At 38.2% G+C, this 26,601-nt stretch overlaps 1 protein-coding gene across 2 annotated transcripts in view; it reads left to right on the top strand.

Moving 5' to 3' along the window:
- Positions 1-26,601, top strand: part of CSMD1 (CUB and Sushi multiple domains 1) — a 1,948,922-nt gene that overhangs the window by 1,711,145 nt on the left and 211,176 nt on the right. For both annotated transcript variants that reach the window (XM_073017922.1, XM_007961594.3), the window contains exons 37-39: positions 803-907; positions 21,089-21,207; positions 26,429-26,498. In XM_073017922.1, the coding sequence (XP_072874023.1) occupies positions 803-907; positions 21,089-21,207; positions 26,429-26,498 (294 nt within the window). The remainder of the gene's footprint in view (positions 1-802; positions 908-21,088; positions 21,208-26,428; positions 26,499-26,601) is intronic.

Below are 26,601 nucleotides of genomic sequence, written 5' to 3'. Positions count from 1 at the left end.
TAGAGAATGATTTTACTAGAGTATTGAACATACATCAGGAAAAAGAGACTTAAACTTGTCTGTTATTTTTCCATATTATGATACATTCCACCAAAATGTCTCAAACTTCTGAGTGATGAACGATTTTCTTTTCCTCAGCACCTGCCAGCATCGTTACTTCTTTCTTACCCTGGTCCTTGGTACCTGTATCGCCCTTTCCAATCAGTTAGTTACTGTGATGCAGGCTAGAACATTTTAAGTAAAGAAATCACTGTGTCAAAATAGCCCTATATATTCCTTTTCATGCATCTTTAGTTGAAATCATCAACAGATCCAGAGGGAACGTTACTCAGCATGAGTCACATAGGGGGTCAGGAAGAGCATATATACGTGGTCAAAAGCAACGTCTTCTGAAGGGTATCTCAGATCAGTATCCACCCGGTCCGACTGCTCCTCCAACCCTCATTACACTTGGCTGTTGAACTTTTCTGTCCTCTCTGCTCATGTCAAGTAAAAAACTAAATTTAATAAGCAGAAGATTACATGGATAAAACAATGCAAAACAAACCCTCATGGTGCAATAGAAAGCACAAGAGAAAGGTGTTACATCGACTTGAGCAGGTCAGAGCAGACAATGGCTTTTTACTGTACCTAGAAAAATAGAATGGCTGAATACATAATAAAACCAATACTCAGATTAAATATGTGGCAATCAGACAAACTATAGAGATTTGTAAGCCTAATAAGTATCCTCATGTATTTTATATTTAGAAAAGTGAACGTATTTGTAGTGTTAAAATTCTATCTGCATTGTTTCTTATAGGCACCACGGTACCAGCACTGCTGAACAGTACTTCCAACCAACTCTACCTGCATTTCCAATCGGACATTAGTGTGGCAGCTGCTGGTTTCCACCTGGAATACAAAAGTAAGGTCAACCCTTTCTGCATACAGCTTTCACTGTTATACTGAGTCATTTTTTAAAGAAAAAATAAATCATGCTCTTATTAAACAGTGAAATATTATTGTTCTATAACTCTGTAAGACTTGCATGAAATTGAGTCTTATGAAAACTGGCTCTATGAAATACATAAGCCAGGTGCAGTGGCTCATGCCTGTAATCCCAGCATGTTGGGAGGCAGAGGTGGACGGATCACCAGAGATCAGGTGTTCAAGACCAGTCTGTCCAACATGGAGAAACCCCATCTCTACTAAAAAAATATATAATAATACTAATACAAAACAAAAAATTAACCAGGCATGGTGACGGGCACCTGTAATCCCAGCTACCTAAGAGGCTGAGGCAGGAGAATCACTTGAACCTGGGAGGCAGAGGTTGCAGTGAGCCAAGATTGCCCCACTGCACTCCAGCCTGGGTGACAGAGCGACACTCTGTTTTAAAAACAAACAAAAAGAAATATGTATTACGAGAGAAAAATTAATGGGTAAACGTATAAGTCCGAATCTGGAGTGATTAGATACAACTGCTATAATTTCAGGTTGTTTGCATTAAAAAGCACAAAAATGAACCATTGTAATATTACTAGTTTTTTATGAGTTATTAAAAAATACTCATATTAGCATCCCCAAAACGTGGACAATCCTACTTTCTGCCTAGATTATGGTCATAAGCCTCTTCTATTTCTAGTCTCAAAGGCAGTTAAAGTAAGAACCAGCAGAGAGCTGCTGCTCCGGTGCCTGCATTTGTGTATTATTCATTTTAATTGGAAGAAGGCATTGCACAGTAGACTCTAACCTTTTAGAGATGGATGTGAGACTGAGTTAATAGTCTGATAAATGGAATGACAAAGGTCAAATTCACAAATCTTTTTTGGCGTTTGATTATGTAGGTAAACCTTGTAAAAGCGAAATAAGAATTTCCAATGAGTAAGGTTTATTTTAGGACCTGTTTTCAAGTACTAAAAATGTTTAACGTTGATATTCATCTCCTTTAATAAGTAGTTGCAAATAAGCAAATACATGGATAAGCTTTAATAAGTGATCTTTTGAATTGAGATAAACCGTTTGCGAGGATGTAAATGCATGCATATTTTTGAAAGGCCAGATTTCCAGCTGATGATAAATATTCTAAGCCAGGCACAAACCACAGGGCTGTTTCACATTCTGGTTAAATTTTCCTGCTTATTATGGGCATTTGTATGCAAGTTTATCTCAGTTTATATGAATAGGACTACTTCAGTGACAGTGTAAAATGATCCTGTGGATGTTACTTATGTAGGATGTGTCTGGAAAAATCTGCTACTTTGATATACTTTGTGAATCTCTGTAGATAGAAAAACATAAGCCTTATTTATGATAGTATTTAAAAATTCACTAATAGTTTCGGAGGAGTTAGTACTGATGAATGCTCTTATTCTCAAAGTTATCCTGTAGCGTCTGGGCTTTTATTAATTTGTCTTGCAAAGAAATGCTAGTGAAATAATTCATCTGTGCTTATTATTATATACAGTGAGATATGCACTTACCTGGGCTTCAGCCCCATCAGTATAATTATCTACATTTCTCTTTCTTCCTAGACAATATCATTCATTTAAAAAGAGAGACTAACATATTTCTCATTCAGATGAACTTTGAGAATCCAAACTTTTGTTTAATTATTTAATGTATTTTTTTAATTGGGCTAAACATAATGCTCCATTTTTATTTATTTTCTTTTTCAAGTGGTTGTTTTTGATACTAACACCATTCTGATAGTGTATGCCATTCGAGTATTAAGAGGAACTCATTTCTCTGTTCTTATTCTTCATGCCAGAATTTGAAATAGAGATTATAGAAAGTATTTGTAGAATTAACCTTACTACAATTAGCGTCAGATGGTATAAGGACTGTTGATGTAAATCACCAAAAGTTTTTCTGATATCTTAAAGTTGTTGACATATTTTTGCATTTAGTTTAAGATATGGACTGCCAATCTACAAATCTCTAAATTCAGATTTTTCAGCAGAGTTTATGTCCATGAAATAAAAATGGAAAAGACAGTAGGCACTTACTCTGTACCAGGTCTTGCTCTAAACTTGTTACCGTTTTTTACTTATTTGTACTTAAAACTGCCCTATATTTTTGAAGTCTGCTCAGTTTTTCCAAATGAAGAAGCATAGCATAGAGCATTTTTAGCCTTCCTGGGTCCTAGCCACACTGTTAAAAACAGACGGCATGCAGAGGCAGGCATGAATAGTTCATTTTATTACAAATACCATTTACTGAGCACCTTGCGAGGTATCCAGACTACCCTATCAGGAAGGTGACATACAGATGGCTGTTTTACAAACGATGACACCAGTTCTCTCTGAAAACTGTCTGGAGAATCAAGGAGCTTGTGAGTCCATACTGAGGCTCAAGTTTGCCTGGTTCTAAAACCTGTGCCATGAAGGCTTATCTACATCTACTTCCATCTCAGGAGTTCTTTCCTCATATAGAAGTGAAAACCAGGCCCCCTTAACCATAGTACATCCACATGGACACTGGTGGAAATTTCTCAAACAAACACCAAACACTTATATTTGAAAGATGGGCTGTAAAATACTATTGATAGCAAAAGCAATTCCCAGAAGGTCTGGTTTAATGTATGCGATCTAGATTCTCTGTGATCTTACAGAATCCAAGTAAAAGCAAAAAGATCAGCACCTTTGCATTGTCAATATATTCTACAGCCATTTAGTCTTTGTTCACGTTATGTAACTTAACTGGACATTGGAGAATTAACACAGGTGTCACTCTTGCTCTGCGTTCTCTTCTAAAGAAAACCAATGAAACCAAAACAAAACACATATCCAAATATCTTAGATTGCAACTGTGTGAACAGTGATAATATTGGTTTATCCTGGAAATTACAAAGCCTAACCTCAAGGTGTACAGGATGGATCTTACTGCTGGGCAACAAGGTGATAGTGACTATTTTTGAACTCAGTATTGATCTGGTGGAAGCTGATGGGAGGAACAACAGGATCGAACACACGGGCCCCAAGATTGGAGTGTTTCTACTTACCCCATCTGTTTTTTGATTATTTCTTCCACATTCTCTGACAGCTTTTGGTGTAATTAAGTATTTTTATTGCCCCAGTTATCCCTACTATGGGCTTATTAGGTAAGGTTTTTTAATATTGTCGTGGTCTCCTAGAGATTGAAACACACCTTTTATAGAGCAGAGTTTACCTTCAAATAATCTTATGTCACTTTATATATAATATGAGAACCTGAAACGGTTGGTTTTGCTGCTCCCCTGTAGTGGTTTAAGGTTTGCGTTTACTAAGAGCAAAGCTTCAGGGACATGCATGGTGTTTCAAGCCCTCTCGTGACAGAGCCTCCACACTGGAGGCTGGGAGAGCTCTTTCTGGGCTCCAGCTGTGCCCCCAGCCTTTCTTATAGTCCCCTGATAGAGGCCTGTGGATGGAACGGCAGACTCCCCTTGCATCTGGGTCCAGAGCCACACAAGGCCCAGGCTCCACTTGCAGCAGTTGACACATGTTAAGGAGATGGTTCTTTTCTGGTCACCTTTCCCCATTGTTTCACTGCACACATAGCATGTGGGTCTCGTCTCTTCTGGGGGAGTTTGTCCTTTAGAAATGAGGTCACCAAGCCAGGCATGGTGGCTTACGCTTGTAATCCAAGCACTTTGGGAGGCTGTGGTGAGTGGATTGCTTGAGCCCAAAAGTTCAAGACCAGCCTGGGCAACATGGCAAAACCTCATCTCTATAAAAACTACAAAATTAGCCAGGCACGGTGGCCTCACCTGTAGTCCTAGCTACTCAGGAGGCTGAGGTGGGACGATCACTTGAGCCCAGGAGGCTGAGGCTACAGACAGCTATGATTACACCACTGCACTCTAGCTTAGGAGACAGACCAAGACCCTGTCAAGAGAAAAGAAAAGAAAAGAAAAAAAAGGAAGACAAGAAAGAAAGAGAAGGAAGGAAGGAAAGGAAGGAAGGAAGGAAGGAAGGAAGGAAGGAAGGAAGGAAGGAAGGAAGGAAGGAAGGAAAGAAAGAAAGAAAGAAAGAAAGAAAGAAAGAAAGAAAGAAAGAAAGAAAGAAAGAAAGAAAGAAAGAAAGAAAGAAAGAAAGAAAGAGAGAGAGAGAAAGAAAAAGAAAGAAAGAAAAGAAGAGGAGGAGGAGGACGAGGAGGAGGGGAGGGAAGAGGAGAGGAGAGGAGAAGAGAGGAGAGGAGAGGCAAAAAACAAACAGACAAAAAAGGAAATGAGGTCACCTGGGTACGTGCCACGCAGCTCCCAGATGGGTTCAAGAAAAGCTATCATTTTATAGTTTAGTATTTTTACATTGTTGAAGTAGGAGGGATGTTTTATTTTGCAGATTTCTACATCCCAAGTGGATGGGATTTTTACATTGTTCTAATTCACGGGGTTTTACAATTTAAGGATTTGAAAATTTCTCTAGTAGGTTTTAAAATTACTCTAGAAATTGTAAGGGTCTTAGGGGTTTGAAAATTGCCCTAGTTCAAGGATAGTTATACGAATACTAAAATATTTTTTAGGTTAACTGTGAAGAAGCTTTTCTTGAATGCTCATTTTAAAATGAAATCTATCTATCTGTCTCCCACATAACTTTAACATAGTGATGGATTTCATCATAACTGTGAAAACATTCAGAGATGTTCACAGATAAATTACAGAATTAAATTTAATGTGTATTCTCATTAAAGATTAATTATTAGCAGAATGGTTCCCTCTAATTAAGAATTGCTTTCCATTTAGAGATTGCTTACAATAGAAACTATTTTGATTTTAATATATAATAATGCTTGTTTAATCACATTTTTCACTTTTAGGCCTTTTTACTAAATTTGACTATGATTATGATTCAGCTTATAGGTATTTCTGTCTTTCCAAGTTATTTCTAATTTAGCTTACTTCTAACAAGACAGTGAAACATTAAATACCTCATCTAATGACATCTATCCAAAATTAATATTATAAACCTAATCGGTGTGTTTGAACTCAAGCAAAAGACTGCTGCAGTTATCCTAGCTTCTTTAGCGTTAATGTATGCCACTGCATCAAAATAGCTCCAAAGTAATTCTATCTATGTAGGCTTTTTATTTCACTGCCTTTCTTAAAAGGTTACTTTTTCTCCTAATTCACATGCATTACTAGGAAACCCAGTGAAGTTAACAAAATATGTTTAGAATCCATAAGATATAATACTAAGATATCCTGCAAAGCAAATTTAAGTTGCTGTTTCTTAAATAGTAGCCCAGCAGTAGACATGGTCCAATGTGGAAGCCATACTCCCACGTCTAAAGCTCTGCTCTTAGATGCAGAACCCTATGCAGAGGGAACAGGGCCTTAAACATGAAAGCCATGGCAAAGGCAACCTCAGGAAGGAAGGGAGGGAGGGAGGAAAAAAAGAAAAGAAAAGAAAAGAAAAGAACAGAAAAAAGAAAAGAAAAGGAAGGAAGGAAGGAAGGAAGGAAGGAAGGAAGGAAGGAAGGAAGGAAGGAAGGAAGGAAGGAAGGAAGGAAGGAAGGAAGGAAGGAAGGAAGGGAGAAAAAATGGAAAGGAAGGAAGGGAGGGGGGAGGGAGGGAGAGAAAAAGGAAAGGAAGGAAGGAAGGAAGGAAGGAAAAAAAGGAAGGCAGGCAGGCAAGGAAGGCAGGCAGGAAGGGAGAAAAGGAAGAAAAGAAGGAAAGAAAGGAGGGAGGGAAGGAAGGAGGGAGAGATGGAGGGAGGGAGGGAGGGATGAAAGAAAGGAAAGAAAGAAGTAGAAGTAGAAAATCCTGATAGAAAACTTGCAGTATCATATTTACAATATATTCTGAATAAGGTAGGAGTTTGAATCAGTGATTTGTGGTTGTGAGGAAAAAAGAGATAATTGAAAGAAAACAAATATAACAACTCTTTAATTATTTGAATTGATGCTATTTCTTTACCAGGTAGGAGTAAAACTGAGACATTGTTTCTACATTTTTAGGATAGGTGAAAGTTCAAAGTATTACTTTTCTTTAGTCAAATGATTTTTATCATTATAATCTAAACATAAATATTTTGCTATTATACCTGATTTGATTCAGACTTTTATAGTTTGCAATTATTAATGTATGTAGATAATTTTGTGATATAGTACTACTATTTCAAAGGCACCAAGTTCAAAACTTATTATATATGATTAAGTCATTCTTGTATGTTTTTATATAATTGGTAGTTAGATATATAGTGAAAAAATATGTCATGAGTGAATAAAATTTCACTCAAAAATACATAAACATGTAAAAAATAAGTATATCTAGATTTTTTAAAGTAGTAAGGTGCCTTCTCTTTAAGTATTTGATGCAACATAAAAAAGTGTGTACAATAAAAAAAAATATTTAATGGAAAAATTTTTAAAGGCAGCCAAACCAAAGAAAAAGATGTAAATATATTAGACACCTAGATTTTTAAAATAACTATTATTAGGCTTTACATTTAGCTTTAAATGTTCTGACAATAAAATCATAAAAGGAAATAGTATTTACTTATATAATTTTCTTTTTGAAAAGAAAACACAGTAATTAAGAGAGATAACCTCTTTCTTAGTTCTGTATTCTAAAAGGTACTTGTTGTTTATGAGAATATAGTCTTTTAAAAATTTTTCTAGAAAATGTAGAAGTGATCTTTATGTCTCCATTTTTATTGTTTGTTTTTTGAGACAGAATCTCACTCTGTGGCCCAGGCTGGAGTGCAGTGGCATGATCTCAGCTCACTGCTGCCTCAACCTCTTGGGCTCAAGCAATCCTCTCACCTCAGCCTCTGGAATAGCTGGGACGGAAAGTGAATGCCACCACACTCAGCTCATTTTTTGTATTCTTAATAGAGACAGGGTTTTACCATGTTGCCCAGGCTAGTCACAAGTTCCTGAGTTTAAGCCATCTTCCTACCTCAGCCTCCCAAAGTGCTGGGATTACAGGCTTGAGCCACTGTGCCCAGACTCTGTCTCAATTTTTGATATAATGTTGGGAACATAATATAATTAACTGAATTAATTTCTGCAGGTGACTATGCTGATGATTAAATTGGTCAATAGAATATTACTGTGAAGTCATGCTTCTTATGAATGTGCCATTAAAATACTTCCTTAATTCTTGTTTTTAGTGATTAAGTATGAGCTACATTTCATTTCCTCGTCTCAACACAGGTACTTAGAAGGAAGTATCTAAATGAGGATTAAAATTCTGGAAAATGCCTATGTCCTTTGAAATAAAACATATTAAACATTTTTAGCAGGACGTTGCCATAATTGAATGTAGATAACTTGGATTAGCTCCCTATAATTATAATAATCCTTATAAGCACATTCAAATTATTAATACATGCTTTCATGGCACTTAAATATTACATTAACACTACTGAGGAGAGTTCTCAATTTGAATTTTGGTGGGCATGAGTAACATCACAGGAAATGTGAGATACAGAGAAAGCAGAACTCCAATATAGCAAGTGTGTTTACAGAGATTTCATTCTGTGCACTCAGAGACGAGAGCTTACTATCTCCAACAGAGGAAGCACCGTATAAACCAGCATTCACCCAATAGTGTAATGAAGTAATCTTCTTAATTGCCTCATGTTAAGACACTTACTGCATGTATTTCTGTATTAATCACTCCAGAAGATCTTTTTCCACATATGCATTTCAAACAATCTTCCTAAGACCCACCTTCAGCTTCACAGTTTGGCCACAAAGAATGCATTCTTGTGTCCTATTAAAATTGCTTATATTAACATCAATCAATGATTATTCATGTCTCTCTCATCCCTACTGTTCTCAGTGCACCAAGGACCATGGAAGTATCTAAAACAATGTAAATTCTGGCTTCTGTCTTACATCACAGAGATTTCCAGAGCCTCTTCTGGGAATGTAAAGTCACTTCTACAATATTATTTTAGGCATTCAATATTTATTTGTGTGTTGACTGTAACATAAAAAACTAATAACAGATTAAAACTTTACTTCTACTGATGATATTTTGGCCTTTTAACAGTTACTCAATGTAAGGGACAGGTCCAAAATAAATTACCTATTGCGGGATCTGGCCAGCAGCCCACAATGCAACGGGGCTGTCTCTTTGTTCCCAGGTGGATCGGCAGGTCGAGAAATAATAGACACACACGAGATAGTGAAAGCTGGGTCCAGGAGTGATCCCGTGGTGCCACCTTCTGATCCCGCAGTGCCGCCCATGCACTGGATATACCAACATTTATTATTAAGTTTAGTGAGGGCGGGGGTAGGTTAGTGGGGGATTTAGGGTCATTTGATTATGAGGTGAGATGGTCACATGAGGATGAAGTAATTCTTTAACATAACATCTGTACACAGAAGTACAGTATACAGAGATAAGAATTTACAATATAGTGTGTGCATCAGTAATTTCTAACAGAGCCTTAAAACAGAAACACAGTCTTTCCATAACCTATGATTAGCAAGATATTAATCAGCAGTAACAGTTGCAGCAAAAGCTGGTCACAAACAATCCTTAGAAACAGGACGTGAAGCTAGACAACCAGTTGCACCAGAAATTCTCAGAAGGGAGTATGCCTTAACCTAAAGAGGTCTAGAAGAGCCGTGGCAAGAGAGGGCATTTATAGCCCTATCTTATCCATATGGACAGGCACCCCTCATGCGTCCGTTTATAGGCTCTCCACAAGGGTTGTATTCCATTCCTAGAGCTATGAACATCTGCTTTTCTGGGATAGGAATCTTGGTGATGTGAAACCTCCCTGACTGCACATCCATTCATAGGCCCTCTGCAGGGGGAAGCACATCACGCACTGTTGGCTCATTCTGGCACTCCAACCTGGCATTGTCTTTACACAATCCTGCATGCAATTTTGTATTTACAATAATCAGGAGCATTTCATCTTTTATTCCATGGCAATAGTTTCAGGGGGCCTCCCTACAATTACCTAATCACATGGTGCTTCAGTTGACGTCCTTCCTAAATAAAGTGATTGAAATAAAGTTGTCCTTGACAAGTCTTTGGAGTTTCCATTGTAATGTATTTGACAAGGCAGGGGCAGGGGCGGGCTTTTCCTACAATCACTTCTCGGGACAGCCACTTACGATTCCCTCGATTATTTAAGAGGTAGGTCCTATGAGTAATGTCATGCACTTACAAGCTGAACTCCTGGTTATTGCTTCAGAAAATCATCAATCGAGGCCGGGCGCGGTGGCTCAAGCCTGTAATCCCAGCACTTAGGGAGGCCGAGACGGGCGGATCACGAGGTCAGGAGATCGAGACCATCCTGGCTAACACGGGGAAACCCCGTCTCTACTAAAAATACAAAAAACTAGCCGGGCGAGGTGGTGGGCGCCTGTAGTCCCAGCTACTCGGGAGGCTGAGGCAGGAGAATGGTGTGAACCCGGGAGGCGGAGCTTGCAGTGAGCTGAGATCCGGCCACTGCACTCCAGCCCGGGCTACAGAGCAAGACTCCGTCTCAAAAAAAAAAAAAAAAAAAAAAAAGAAAATCATCAATCATGAAACAAATTTTGCTGCTTCTCACTCCACTGCTGTTTTAGAATGTTACCCATGTGGGAAAGGGTTTCATTGGAAATTGACAACTGCCATTGGGTGCATCTGCCCTTGTGCCTCATGGGAGACGATGTTTGGTTTGTTTCTTGTTAGGAATGACCTTCGCAGAGCGCATGTGGGCCTTCCTCCCAACTCCCCTGAGGGTGATTCTTTCTCCATTCCCCTTCCCTGCCCCGCTTAAGTGTCCTGTAGGTTCCCTACGTGCACCACCGATTATGCACACTCCACTCATATGTCCCGTTCTGCCCTCTTGACTCTGTAAGTAGAGTCACAACCAGGCAACAAGATCAGTGTGGTCTCTGCTAATGTCAAATTTACATTCTTGAGGTGGGGGCACAATTAGAAAGAAAATACCTAAATCTGGTTGTAGGTTATAAGCACCTTGAAGCAAATTGGCAGGGTTCTGAGGTGCAGATGACAGCAGAACTTCAGATTAAAAGTATCCCTGGAAAGAAAATGAGCGGTAGTCAGCCATAAAAACACTTAGGAAAAAAAAACGCTGTAATTGAAATAAAATATCAATACAGAGACCCCAGGTGGAGAAGAACCTAGCACATTTGTGAAACAAAACAAACAAACCAGGAAGGGCTGTGAGCAATCAGAAACGGAAGAAAACGAAGAAAAGGAAAGAAACGAGGTGGAAAAAGGGGGGCAAGAGCCACAGTGCGCAGTACGTTGTAGCCCAGGATTTATTCTAAGAGTAATTGGAAGTCATTGACTCTACATAGTTCTGAGACAGGCAAGGACTCGATTTACTGCATAAGGCAACTCTTAGGATTTTGTAGATCCTTAAGTTTTTGAGTAAGTTTACTTTCATTAAATATAATATCATTTAGGTAGGTATAGCCTTTGGAAACAGAAGCATACTACAGAAAGGAAAACTGTTGAGTCACAGTGGGTTTCTGAGCCCAAATATAGAAACATTAGATGCAAAATATTTAGCAAGTATTAAACTGGCATTATCTGAGCACACATATATCCTCTCTTCGCAAATAATAGGTCAATCTAAAAGGATGATACTATAGAGAAGATATTTCAATAGAGACCTAGATACAGAAGTATATTGTCTCATTGACAAGTGGTGCTCACTTGAAAATTATGATTATTCTGTTTTTTAAAATCATTCGTTTGGTTTCAGGATATTCTTACTAGCTTTAGAATTCATGATGTTATTCTACCAAATTTATCTCTTGGATGTTAAAACTTGAAAGAATTCTCTATTCTACTGCAGGTCTTGCAAATTTTTCATGGTAAGTAACCAGGGAATAAAGACTCTAGAAATGGAATAAGTAATGACTAGTGGCTCTGTGACTTAGCCAACCACCAACTAATCATTTATGAAAACTTCAGTCCCGTCATACTTTTTTGATCAAGGCTGTAGACACAGGGGAGTGGACTTTAGACATGTAAGTGGTATTGAGGTGGTTGGTGAGTAAAGTTTTGAGTGTTAAAAAGTGAAACAGTATTTGAAGTGGAAATCAGGCTGGGATGTTTGGAGTCCCTCCACTCTCCTTCGCCAGGTTGTCGATTCTTTACGTCCTGTTGAATAAGTAAAAATGAAGTAAAAACTTTCTTTCCCAGAGGGCTTCGATCACAGTTCACCAGGAAGTCATGCGATACTTTATAAGAGATCTGTAATTGGCATTTAAGCCTTTTAAAAACTACCTTGTTAGGGCACTTGTTTATTTCTCATCTTAAAATATCTGTTCCCCCAAATCTTGTCATTCTCATGAACTGTAGTCATAAATTTCAAGTGATCTTTCTGTCCTTGACTTTTTTCAACACAACACCAAGCTCAGATTTATTCCAAAATGACACTTTGATCAGATCATTAATTATATCCTGCTAAAAATCCTTCAGTGGTTCAACATTGTGTACCCTCTTTATTCTGACATGTCTAACTCGTGTGGCAACTAGTTCATCACCCAAGTGTGTTGACTTGTTTGTTTTCATGTCATTTAATTATTAGGTAATAACATCCAATCAGTGGGAAAATGTTTTAAAGAAATCAGGGATAGATTCTGTGATCATATCTTGTTTTCGATAGTCCATTTTAAAGAAAAACTTACATAGTTCACTATTTTAACGTGTGAACAATTTTTAATCTTCACATATTTATGAACTGCTTTGTATTTCCTTTAGTTGTGCATGATGCATGAATTCATTGAAAATTAAATTCACCATGGCCATTCAAGATCTTGGAGACAGTCACCAATCTTTAGGAGCTCAAGCTAAAGAGTGAGAGAGCTGTAAACAAAAGACTTAAAATGCAGTATAGTCTGTGCTATGGGAGGGTAAAACACAAATTAGAGGTGCTGTTAGAAATAAAGCTCGGACCAGGTGCAGTGACTCACGCCTGTAATCCCAGTACTTTGGGAGGCCAAGGTGGGCAGATCACCACGTCAGGAGATCGAGACCATCCTGGCCAACACGGTGAAACCCTGTCTCTACTAAAAATACAAAAAAATTATCCGGGTGCGGGGGCAGTGCCTGTAGTCCCAGCTACTCGGGAGGCTGAGGCAGGAGAATGGCGTGAACCCAGCAGGCGGAGCTTGCGGTGAGCTGAGATAGTGCCACTCACTCCAGCCTGGGCAACAGAGGGAGACTTCGTCTCAAAAACAACAACAACAACAACAACAACAACAACAACAAACGAGCACTCAAACAAAGGATTTCTCAGCAAAGCACATTTACTTTTGCGCAGAAGGCTGTTTCTAGCAGGCTGGCTGCCACGAGAGCACCCCAAACAAAGGAGAATAGAAGCTTTTAGTCCTAATGCGACTCCTGCACCTGTCCTTTCCCCGTTGGCTGGGGTTGGACCGCACAATTTAAGCTAGACTCAACTGGCTAAAGATTTAAACTTTCTTAGATGAGGTGGGCGTGTGATGGGAGAAAGGGGAGACGAGGAAGGGGTCATCCACAGATGATTAGAGAGCCAGTCCATTCTCAAATAAGGAAAGGCATGTGAGCTGGGGCTGTGACATGTCTGGGCATGTAGCGAAACCAGAAAGAAGAAAAGGAGACGAAAGTGGGGGTTACTTGGAATTAGAGAATAAGAAGCTGAGCAGGCTGTTTGAAAAGAAACCGTGCCATATCTCACAGGTGACTTGTTCAAACTTGTGCTATATTTCTAGCTCTAGACTCAGTGGGCTCCCCAGTCCTTTTCACTGTGATAAAAATATAAATAACATGACATCATGTTAGCTATTGTTAAGTGTACAATTCAGTAGTTTTCAGTATACACACTTTGTTTTGTAGCCAGTCTCTACAATGTTCACATCTGGCAAAACTCTGCACTCATTAAACACTAATTCTGTCTATCTGCTACCCCTAGCCCTAGGCAATCACATTTCCACTTTTTTTTCTATGATTTCGACTACTAGAGATAGTTTATATGAGTGGAATCATACAATATTTGTCTTTTTTTGTGACTGGCTTATTTCACTTAGCAGCAGAATGTAGACTTTTCACTCCATTGTTTTCTTTTTCATGTTTGACGTAGTCACGTTTGTAGATTTTTGCTTTTGTTGCCTATAACTGTGGTCTCATATCAAAAAATCATTGCCAAATCCAAAGTCCTGAAACTTTTCCCCTGTAGTTTCTCCTAGCATGTCAACTTGGCTGTACTGTTTGGGGTGGAGTCTGTAATTCACTGAGACTCATGATTCCTATCCATGTGTAATAGACAGGCTATGTCATTTCCTGGTTTATGACCTTGAATACGTTACTCACCATCTGCCCATGAATGAGGATACTGATCCAGGTTGTTGGTGGGTGGTGCGCAGACCAAAATAGTCCTGTGACCAGAGAAATTTTGCAAACCATGTATTAAATAAACTTGATGAGAGTTCATCACTGCAGAGTTTCTCTGCACCAGTGAAATGCTAATATAATTTGTGAACCCCTGAGAGAGAGAGAGAGAACATTTTACTTGCCCCAAAGGTATTTTGTCACTTCCCTTGACACCAGATACGCACTCCTTTATGCTTTGAAGAGACTGTAGGATGTAACAAGTGGAAATAATAGAAATAGCTTTTATGGTAGATGTCAAAGCTGCCAACAGCTTACAGATGAGACAAAATCTTTTTACCTCTACAAACAATCTAAACTTCCCAGATGATAAATTAAACAGTAGTTTGTTTTCTTTCTTAAGGTACTATGTTATTAATGGCGTTTTCTGTATGGATTTTTTTTTTTTTGTGATGAAGACTTACTGGCTCCTTACACACTGTGGCAGAGAAGTCTGGGTGCAGAGGCACACATTTATAGTTGTCTATAATCATGGCATTTGACATTTACTTCACCCATTGTCAGGCTCACATGATGTCTTCCTGGGTGGCTTGGTTTCTTTCTTCACCCATGTTCCAGCACATTATCTCAACTTGAATGCAATTTTTCCAATTCAGAGTTAATAAAAATAATCAGCAGCACCTCTGTGTTAGGGTGTACCATACCTATGTGCATCTAGAAAAGGAGGAATTTTCATCTGTGTGTTGTGTACCAAAGAATAATTATTTAGTTAATTACAATAAACACTACAGCCAATAAGTTGTTTTCTTTTCAAAATTAGAGAATAACCACTTACATTCCACATAGTGTTCATGGTCTACCTGGGTGTTGAATACTCAGGTATCTGTACGTGCCTGTATTTTGATTTCTTGACCCTGTTTCATGCTACTCCTCTATTCATCTCTTTACATGGATCTGCTTCCCTCATTCTCTGTTTATCAACTTTTTTGTTTTGAACTCTCTAGTCTGAAATATCTTTTTTTTTTTTTCCTAATTGTGATGTTTGAAAACTTTACACTCTACCAGTCATGCAAAATTGAGAAAAATTGCCCAAGGTCATTTCAGTTCGTAATATCTACAAAAGTCCCATTTGTCCTGTTCTAAGTATTTGATTAAAATTGCATGTTTATCATGTGTTCTAAAATCATTTTCATTTGGAAGATTTAAGCAAACTCTTCTCAGAATTTTGCCTGATGGATTTAGAAAAATGTCTACAATAAATTCCAGGGACCTGATGAGGCTTATTGTTATATTCTGATTCTTAATGCTCACATTTTATGATCAGTGGTAGGTGAAGCCATTAAACTATTTTTGGTCAAATTAGGACACTCATCTTCTTAATGGCTATGTTTTATATTCTTTGCTTTCATAGGCTATATTCATGGGGTTTAAAAACTTCTTTTGCTACATTCTACATCTAATTGCAACTTTACTTAGAAGCATATTTGTAAATGTCCAAATTTTAACATTGGAATTGAACACAAAATGTATCCATGGATAATATTATATAAAACACTACAGTACATAAGACTTACCTCCTTTCCCACTGCCTATGCTTTGTTCTTTTTTGTTTAAGCATTTCTAAATGTTTAGATTGCACGAGAATTACCTTTATGTTGTCTTCACATTTAATCAGGGGACCTGGGGATTCAGTCATGTATTAGGTTGGCACAAAAATAATTGTAGTTTTTGCCATTAAAAGTGATAGCCAATCTAATAGTTTGTGAACCACCTTCCCCTTCCCTCCCCAGCCCCCGCTCCCCCGCCCCCCGAGGTGGAGTCTTGCTCTGCCACCCAGGCTGGAGTGCAGTGGTGCGATCTCGGCTCACTCCAACCTCCACCTCCTGGGTTCAAGCAATTCTCCTGCCTCAGCCTCCCGAGTAGCTGGGATTACATGCACGCACCACTATGCCTAGCTAATTTTTGTAATCTTAGTAGAGATGGGATTTCACCATGTTGGCCAGGCTGCTCTGGAATTTTTGACTTTGTGATCCACCCGCGTTGGCCTCCCAAAATGCTGGGATTACAGACGTGAGCCACCGTGCCCGGCTCTGTGAACCACCTTTTAAAGAAACATTGCCTTTTCCCATATGATATATTATCATTTATGGTATAAAACATATGCATGCTATGATTTGAAAGAAGTAGAAATTATTTCTCTTGAAAATTTTGCTAAACAATATGACAGCTTACTTTTTCCCAGATATCTCTGCTTCTGGAAAATTAATCTAGAATTTTCCTATCATAGTTATGTTTTATGACTTCTTTCTAGTCTGCCTTAAGAATAATTCTTTTTATTTGTATGTCATACTAGATACCTATCTTTTGTGTCTAAATAAATAGCTTATAAATGTGTGTTTCTATAGGTTTGCCCGTTATTTATATGATACTGCTACCTCTGGCTTGACAATGTGAGAGATCAGTTTCAATCAATGTAAACATCTTTCTTCTAAAACGCTTCAGGAAAGGGAGATTTGTTGATTAGCATTCTCTTTTTATTTGTATTTTTTATTTTATTTTTTTGAGATGGAGTCTCACTCTGTTGCCCAGGCTGGAGTGCAGTGGTGCGACCTTGGCTCACTGCAACCTCTGCTTCCCGGGTTCAAGTGATTCTCCTGCCTCAGCCTCCCAAGTAGGTGGGATTACAGGCGCACACCACCATGCCCAGCTACTTTTTGCATTTTTAGTAGAGACGGGGTTTCAGGGCCATGTTGGTCAGTCTGGTCTTGAACACCTGACCTTAGGTGATCTGCCTGCCTCGGCCTCCCAAAGTGCCGGGATTACAGGCATGAGCTACCATGCCCGGCCTAACAAAGATGATATGATAAGAAGTATCATACGTAATTCTTTTTTAAATTCTTTTTTTAAAAACTACATAATTCTTTTTAAAAATCTAAAAAGAGAATTATGTATACATGTATGGACTCAAGCTTACCTTCTATACAGTTCATATTTATTACCAAGCACCACCCTGCCTACTTTCTATCATATCATCTTTGTTTCACATTTTGATTAATACAGGGAATAAATATAAATAGTCTAATTTTTTTCTGTACCAAAAATTCGTCAGTAGACGACCTTCTGTCCCCTAAAGGTCAGAAGGTTCACAGCCTTGTCTTCTATGTTACTGTCTACATTCCCCTACCTTCTTTCTGGTTTTTCTGTTTCGGATTCATTCTGTAGTTGGTTGATTTCTCTCAAAAGCTTTCACCCCATTCCTAAAAAGCTCAGGGCTCTCCTGTGCTCCACTCTTGCCCTATTTTAACATCCCCACCTCTGCCTGTCTGTCAAACCCAGCTGTTTTCTGCCCCTGCATCTGACATATCTTTACCGACATGAAAATGTCTGCAGTGTTTTCCCCTGATCCATGACAAAAAAATACTGTTCTCTCAGCACTTTGGGGAGGCCGAGGCAGGCAGATCACCAGGTCAGGAGATCAAGACCATCCTGGCTAACATGGTGAAACCCAGTCTGTACTAAAAATACAAAAAAAAAAAATTAGCCGGGCATGGTGGCGGGCGTCTGTAGCCCCAGCTACTTGGGAGGCTGAGGCAGGAGAATGGCATGAACCCAGGAGGCGGAGCTTGCAGTGAGCTGAGATCACGCCACTGCACACCAGCCTGGGCGGCAGAGCAATAAAAAAATTTAAAAACACTGTTCTCATGGTGACTTGAATTACTCCTAGTTGCAGGCGAATTAGTGCATCTTTATGAGCAAAATGCAGCGTATGGAAAGTACTTGGGCTCTGATCATATCAATCACTTACGCACTTTGTCACTCCATTTCTGGATGGATATAATAGCAGCTTTAAATACTATTGCGAAAAAATATTCTTACGCATACCAGGTATTTATCTCTTTGCACTCTTAGCTTCTAACGTATACTGGATGTGTAGTGACACTGGTGAAGGGAGAAGAAAAGATTTTTTTTTTACATTTCAAATATTGTGCTCTGCGTAGAACTGCTTCCTGAGTCTGGCCATATTAAACACTGGTCAAAATGGTATTTTTTGTGTTTTTATTTTATTCATTTATTTATAATTATAAATATAATTCCTGAATGGCCAGATATAAATGCAAATTTTTTTTCCAGAGGATCAATTGAATAGAATTCAAGAAAGGAAAAAATAACAATAAATCAATACATAATAACTGCATATAAATCAACATATAATAAATAAAAATACACCATATAGGTAAAACATGCAAGTTTAGTAACTGGACTTTAATATGAATTGTAATGTTTCACTTTTCATTTCAAAATACTTTTTCTTTATATTTGGAACCTGTTTCCATAATCGATATTCTTCCTTCTGTGTCACACCTGGTGTGTCCTTGAAGTATCTCAGAATGATGATGACTTAGTATCACCCTAAAGTAGATTTTTAGTATTCTCTACTGTAGTTAGAAATATAGTTAGTATTTTAAGTACACATTTTTTCAGGGGGAAATAAAAAACTCAGAGATGAATGGTAGATGACCTTGCTAATATGTGGTAGCAAAGAAAGGATGGGATTCAAATGTAGTAATCTGTATTCTAAAGTTAAAACAAAAGATTTTAGACTTACATTAGTAAAACAAGTTAAAGGCCTAAGTGATTTTATATATTTTTTCATATTTAGCAGTTTTATCTTCTATGTAAAGCCCCAATGGCTTAAAAATCTGTGGTAGGAATAAAATACATTACTGCTTAATGCTTATGGTATTTTATACTTTTAAAAATACAGCCATTTAAGGAAGAATCTATTTCAACTTAGTAAAAGTTCATGGCACTCCTCATACCTACTCATTCCATACAGAATCAATGGGTTCTGTGGCTTGACATTTCTCAGCTAGTTTATGTACCTGTGCTTTCCCTTCTGACCTGAATTCCATAGCATGGGATTCTCAAATGAACAATCCCAGTACTGTAAAATGAACACACTTCTCTATCTCCATTTCACGCTCTCAGATTTGGAGAAACACTCAGCAAGCTGGTGAAGGATTTGGGATGGTGTTGCCTCCAACTCAGCAGGTCTGGGGTCGCCACTGATGGACGTATCTCTTATAGGCTCCAACATCAAGGCAGTAGAGGAAATGCACTGTTAGCTCACCACGCATGAGATGTCAGGTTCATATACACGGACACACCAGCCTGTGCAACTCTGCAGCCAGGAGGACTCCACTTTGCCTTTTGTTCAATATTAGACACAAGGAGCCTGTCTGTGAGGGTCTGGTGGGGATCAGAGTTAGTGTAATGTGTCTGGCACGGTGACAGCCATGCAGGGATGACCCAGGGTTTCCCTTGGCCTTGGTGCTGACTCTGTAGCTATGACCCAGAGCTGCTTCCTGAGTGAACACTGCGTGAGTCACACTGGGTCTCGTGCTTGGTGGTCGCTGGTTTTGAAGTTCTTAATCACTTCATCTTTGCACTTGTGCTACTTTTTTTTTTTTTTTTTTTTTTTTTTTTTTTTTCCTGAAAGTGAAGTCTGACGAGACACAGAGCAGGCATGGAGCAGAGAAAACTGACTGGCCTCAGGGCAGAGCCCTGCGTGGCGACCAGCCCCATGGGCAGTGCAGGCAGCTGCGTCCTCACTGTGCCTGGGGACCACTAGCATGTGGCTGCCCCTGCGTGGACCTGTTCTCCTGCTGGTTTTTTGGGTTTTTTTTTTGCTTCTGATTAACTAAAGTCCTACTCACCTCCTCCACTCCAGCTTCCTTTCTGAGAGTCCCAGTCAATTAAGTAATCTGATAAGTTCACTCCTGTTGGTGTGAAGTACAAGAACTCCAATATGAATCCAAGGCCACATAAAGAATGTGAAGCCAGTCTACCTAGAGAAGCCCTTCTCCACTATTTCTTCATGATATGTTAGAATAATGGAATAAATTATTCGTATTCAACAAGTCCTTAGCACCATTTCAAATGCATTTTTAAATTAAATGAATTAATATATCCATCAACATCCAGTGCTGTACACTTTAGATCCTCAGAACTTGCTCATTTCATAATGGAAAGTTTGTACCTTTTGATAAACCAAAATCAATTTTTGATTCTACAAAATACGATGTCTGCATATCTTGTTTATTCTTATGATAAGGATTTATACAGAGAGGTGTTAGTGTTTTGGAGTTAGTTTATCTGATACTTTAGGCTAAGTTCCAATACTATATGATGCCTTTAAAAAATCTGTGAGTGTCTTAATTGAATGCAATTCATCTAGGAAAGTGCAGGATTACAGCTTTAGGTTCTGTAAATACTGTTTCTGTTTAATGAAGAACAGACTGTTCATGAGATCCTTTTTGTTATCTTTAAGAGAAAGAGAGAGAGATTGAATATAAAATATTTTTTTTCCTTTTTTTTTTTGGTAGAAGAACAGAATTCCCAGATTCACATATAAGTGTTTTTCTTTATATATATAAAGACTGCTAAGTATGCTTGAAAAACAAAAGTAAGAGGACGATATCCTGGAGTTTTACACACCATAAAAACACAACTTTTGAAGAGACTTTCTACAATATGTATATATCGAAGTTAGGATCTTTTATATTCAATGTGGAAGTAACAAATTTTGTTACTTACATCAAAGCCTTGATTCACTGTGTAATAAAAATGAGATAATTTAATTTTTAAGAATTAACTCATAGCTCTGATTTAAAGGTACTCAAAGTCTTCTTGCTAGAATAACAAGAGAAAGAATTAAAGTCTTTGTTCATTTCTACAGGAGAGCAATAGAAAGAAACTTTGGTTATTCAAATGGTAAGAATGTTGTTTACATCATATAACTTCTAGCATTTTTCTTTGCATTTCTAGCTGTCGGTCTCGCTGCATGCCAAGAACCAGCCCTCCCCAGCAACAGCATCAAAATCGGAGATCGGTACATGGTGAACGACGTGCTCTCCTTCCAGTGCGAGCCCGGGTACACCCTGCAGGTATCCTCCTTCTCAGTGCTCAGGATTAACACACACGGTCATCTTTGTGCAGCTCTCTTAAAGCCAAAGCCCTCACTTTGTACCCAGAAAGTGGATTTGGTTTTCCTCACTTAGCTTGTGAATCATACTATTCATATTAAATCATGCATGTTGGTCATCTTCATCACCGTTTGGAACCAGCTTTTAAGTGATAAAGGACTCTTTCAAAGCTACGCATTCGATTTTTCACAATTATTTTATTTCACAATGTATGTGTTCCCAATAACTATGCACAGAGCATTCTAGGGGCAAAGTGTCAACACCGTCTCTTTGAAAGTCCTCTCCTGGCAACCAGCAACTGAATCTGCTTCTGAATGTGTGTGTCCTCCTCAGCACACTGTTCTCATCATTCAGTATAAGTCATCATTAATGCCCACTTTGGGCTAGGTAGATAAGGCATCAAAATATTTTATTTTGATAAATTAGATTTGATAAATTAGATTGATAAACTTATTTGATTAAATAAGTTTTAAAAACTATCAAGTAGAAGTTTTTAAATGAACTTTTACTATCGTCTAATTTTTGTATTTTTAGTAGAGATGGAGATTTCACCATGTTGGCCAAGCTGGTCTCGAACTCCTGACCTCAGGTGATCCACCTGCCTCGGCCTCCCAAAGTGCTGGGATTACAGGTGTGAGCCACCATACCCAGCCAACAGTTTTTTATATAAAAGTTTTGATGAATGATTTATAATCTAATATATGGCAAGATTAATCATTTTTCTCTTATTATTTATTATTAATATTTTCTAGTTTAACCATGAGTAATGAGTAAGCCTACTCTCAGAATAGTTTCTATCGCTTGGCATAATTATTATGTAATTCTCCCTGCCAGCAATAAAAATTGATAACCAAAACATGTGTATTCTAAAGTCCGGAGACATATGTGTCGATTGACATTCCAGCTCTTCAGTTAATTCAGGTAATCGAATATTTTAGCTGTCTGTTTATAATGACACTGAAACTGATAGGTTTTAAAGGAAAATTGTTTAGCCATGTTCTTATATGCAGACTTGTAATCCTACAGCAGTGAAATAACACCATTGCGTGGAATTCAATTTCTGCACATACATTGGGGTAAATACTGTGTAGCACTGAATCAAGTTAAGAGCCAGAACAGCAGCTGGCGAATACTGAATGCTAAAGGGATGCATTACCAAGTGCTTTATATACAAAATCTCACTACTCTTGATCAACCGTGGGACATGGGTACCACGTGATGTATGCTTTCAGCTTAGAGAAAATATCTGTGAAATAACTGGCACACTTTAGTAAAGGAAAACTATTGTTGCTGTTATTAGAAACCAATATCAATGTATACAGCCACCTTCCTAAGAACAAACCTACAACTTACGTTATAACACCGCCTTGGTGGGTGCCACAATAATTGTTGTAACTCTGCAAAAAGATGGACGTCAGAACAAGAGTCTCTGTAGCAGAAACTATAGTGAGTAGACACTCCTGAAAGCTGAGCTACGTCAATGAGTTTGTAACCAAACACACTCAGGCTATTCAGGTTGAATCTTTAAGACACAACATTTCTGATCCACATGATATGGTAGAAAGAATTATCCTAGGCCAGGTGCAGTGGCTCACACCTGTCATCCCAGCACTTTGGGATTCCAAAGTCCGAGGATCACTTGAATCCAGGAGTTTGAGACCAGCCTGGGCAAGATAGCAAGACACCACCTCTACAACAAATACAAAAATGAGCTGGGCATGGTGGCACATTCCTGTAGTCACAGTTACTTGGGAGGCTGAGGTGGGAGGATCGCTTGAAACAAGAGGTGGGGGTTGCAGTGAGCTGAGATTGCACCACTGCACTCCAGCCTGCGTGACAGAGCAAGACCCCATCTCTAAAAAAAAGAAAAAAAAAAGAATGATCTTTCATATCGCAAGGGTCTCATTTAGAGGGACACCTCAGTCTATACTGACATGCTGTTTTTGTGCCTTTTTTGGGGCTTGCTTTATAATGGCCTGAAATCAGGTAAATAAATTTCTTTCTAGAGAAGAAACTAGAAATAATTCTTTACTAGAGAAATTTCTTATAATGGATTATTGAATATGCTGTTTAGGGACACAGGCCTGTGGATGCACTTCTGCACAGTCCAACAGACCGTTTATTAGCTCTGTTTTTCAAGTGCAAACTAAGCTGTATTTCTTTGCTTTGTTACAAACAATGCCAAGCTTTGAGTTTGCAAGCTGCTGTTTGCCATTCACATGAGCAAAAAAGGATTCCGGATTTTCTTTTTTTTAATTGCTAACAACTGACAATTTTACTAACACATTAATATATTTGGAACAACAGATGCTTCAATTACATATTAGTCATGAAAAGCATTGTTCCTGGCATAGTTCACACGTGAGTGTCTATAAATATATATGCCTCGCGAGATTCAGGGGCCTGCCGTGACATCACATGCTGAAAGTAAATGCTGAATATCGAATGATGTATGACTTCCATCTTCTCTCAACTTGTTTTCATAGTCTTTTAAAGCATAAAAAAGAAAATTCCCATTGGGATAAAAACTAGTACATAAATGCACAGGGTTCTCTCTTGTTTTGATTTATTAGAAAACTTGTAGCTAGAATCACTCATCTGAAATGTTTATACCAAAATCAATAGCAGAATATTACCTAGATTGGTAATAAATGACAATTTTATTGGTAGTCTCTGATGAAAATTTGTTGAGACTTTTGAACTTTAGGTTTATCCCTATTTCAGAAGGAAATTTATAAGGATAATTTAATGAATCAGAGAATGGGGATACACAGAGTATAAATGCCAGCAGCACAAAATTGCCTGGAGTATCTTCTTTAAAATTAAATATAGTCTTCTTTACTGTAACTACTTTTAAAAATACCAAGAGGTATGATAAAGTTAGTTTTGTGGCAGATGGATTCAGTATGAAATGTTTGAGAGCTTGGGGAATCGGTTTGCCATTGATAACTGCATTAGTGCAAATGCTTGTTTGATGCCTTCCCAGTGTGGCTGGAATTATTTAACATAAATTAAATATTGTTTTTCAATTGCCTCTATGCCAATTGTAGGTGGCAAATGGAAATTTATGAGATAAGCAAACCTGGCTGATAAGGCCACCGAGTCACAATCAGGAAAAAGAATAAAAATAGACCACACACAGAGGTCTCATGGATCACTTCTCTTTTATTGTGAAAGAGATGTTAGCACAAAACATCTTTGAATTTAACCCTCTACTCTTTGATTTTTTTTTCCACGAGAAAGATTAGAACAGATTTTTGAAAGTAGAACATGGAAAATTCATATATTTACAGGGTAAAGAGACCCAGAGTAATGAGGGTTAATTTCATTGCAGGCAGGTTGATGTGACGTGTGAGGATGTCTAGTGAGAAAATGAACATGAAGTCTCCTTTTTCTGTGATACAGGAAGAACCAACCCAGTGCTTTGCTGAACCCTGGTAGTCATGTGACTTGTAACCATAGACACCCACCAAAGCTACCTTTTCATAAGCAGACTTTGTATTTTTGATATTTTGGCCTTCTTATCACCACCTAGTACTTTCTAATTATTTTCAGCCTCTTAGACCAAAAGCTATAAATTCTGGCAAATGGAAAAAAAAAGAAAGAAAAACACACTTATTTTTCTTGTAAATTTGTTTGAGTTCTTTGTAGATTCTGGACATTAGCCCTTTGTCAGATGAGTAGATTGCAAAAATTTTCTCCCATTCTGTAGGTTGCCTGTTCACTCTGATGGTAGTTTCTTTTGCTGTACAGAAGCTCTTTAATTAGATCCCATTTGTCAATTTTGGCTTTTGTAGCCATTGCTTTCGGTGTTTTAGACATGAAGTCCTTGCCCATGCCTATGTCCTGAATGGTATTGCCTAGGTTTTCTTCTAGGGTTTTTATGGTTTTAGGTCTAACATTTAAGTCTCTAATCCATCTTGAGTTAATTTTTGTATAAGGTGTAAGGAAGGGATCCAGTTTCAACTTTCCATTTATAGCTAGCCAGTTTTCCCAGCACCATTTATTAAATAGGGAATCCTTTCTCCATTTCTTGTTTTTGTCAGGTTTGTCAAAGATCAGATGGTTGTAGATGTGTGGTATTATTTCTGAGGGCTCTGTTGTGTTCCATTGGTCTATATCTCTGTTTTGGTACCAGTACCATGCTGTTTTGGTTACTGTAGCCTTGTAGTATAGTTTGAAGTCAGGTTACTGTAGCCTTGTAGTATAGTTTGTTCTTTTGGCTTAGGATTGTCTTGACAATGCAGGTTCTTTTTTGGTTCCATATGAACTTTAGAGTAGTTTTTTCCAATTCTGTGAAGAAAGTCATTGGTAGCTTAATGGGGATGGCATTGAATCTATATATTATCTTGGGCCGTATGGCCATTTTCACAATATTGATTCTTCCTATCCACGAGCATGGAATGTTTTTCCATTTGTTTGTGTCCTCTTTTATTTCATTAAGCAGTGGTTTGTAGTTCTTGAAGAGGTCCTTCACATCCCTTGTAAGTTGGATTCCTAGGTATTTTATTCTCTTTGAAGCAATTGTGAATGAGAGTTCACTCATGATTTGGCTCTCTGTTTGTCTGTTATTCCATCATTCTCAGCAAACTATCACAAGAGCAGAAAACCAAATACCACATGTTCTCACTTATAGGTGGGAATCGAGCAATGAGAACACTTGAACACAGGAAAGGGAACATCACACACCAGGGCCTGTCGTGGGGTGGGGGAAGGGGGGAGGGATAGCATTAGGAGATATACCTAATGTAAATGATGAGTTAATGGGTGCAGCACACCAACATGGCACATGTATACATATGTAACAAACCTGCACGTTGTGCACATGTACCCTAGAACTTAAAGTATAATAAAAAATTTTAAAAAAAAAAAAGCATACTTTGCCCTATTCAATACTCTTCTTTAAGTATCAAGAAAGGAGCTGGGTCAAATTATGGTCTGGTCAAAAGAACATTGCAAGATTTTGTTTTTAATAGAAAGAAACACAGTGAAAATTGATACTTTTCTATGTTGGTTGCAAATGTGACTCACTAATAATCATTAGTAAAAACAGATTTCACAATTTTTGCATTTTAAAATATTTATAATTAAGAAAGGAAAAAGTGCAGATATTCTCAAACACTTAATCCTTCATTACTCTGTTTTTAGTGATATGGATTTTCTGTTGTTTTCTTTTAAACAGGGCCGTTCCCACATTTCCTGTATGCCAGGGACTGTTCGCCGTTGGAACTATCCGTCTCCCCTCTGCATTGGTAAGGATGCACCTTCTGTAACTCTGCTGCTGTGCACACACTAGGAAGAACATGCCTGCTCTACTCTTGGGCGTCAAAGGATGCACTTCTAAATTTCTTAATT

The sequence above is a fragment of the Chlorocebus sabaeus genome, chromosome 8 (assembly GCF_047675955.1).
Source record: "Chlorocebus sabaeus isolate Y175 chromosome 8, mChlSab1.0.hap1, whole genome shotgun sequence".
Lineage (NCBI taxonomy): Eukaryota > Metazoa > Chordata > Mammalia > Primates > Cercopithecidae > Chlorocebus > Chlorocebus sabaeus.
This window is presented reverse-complemented; position numbering and strand designations above follow the sequence as displayed.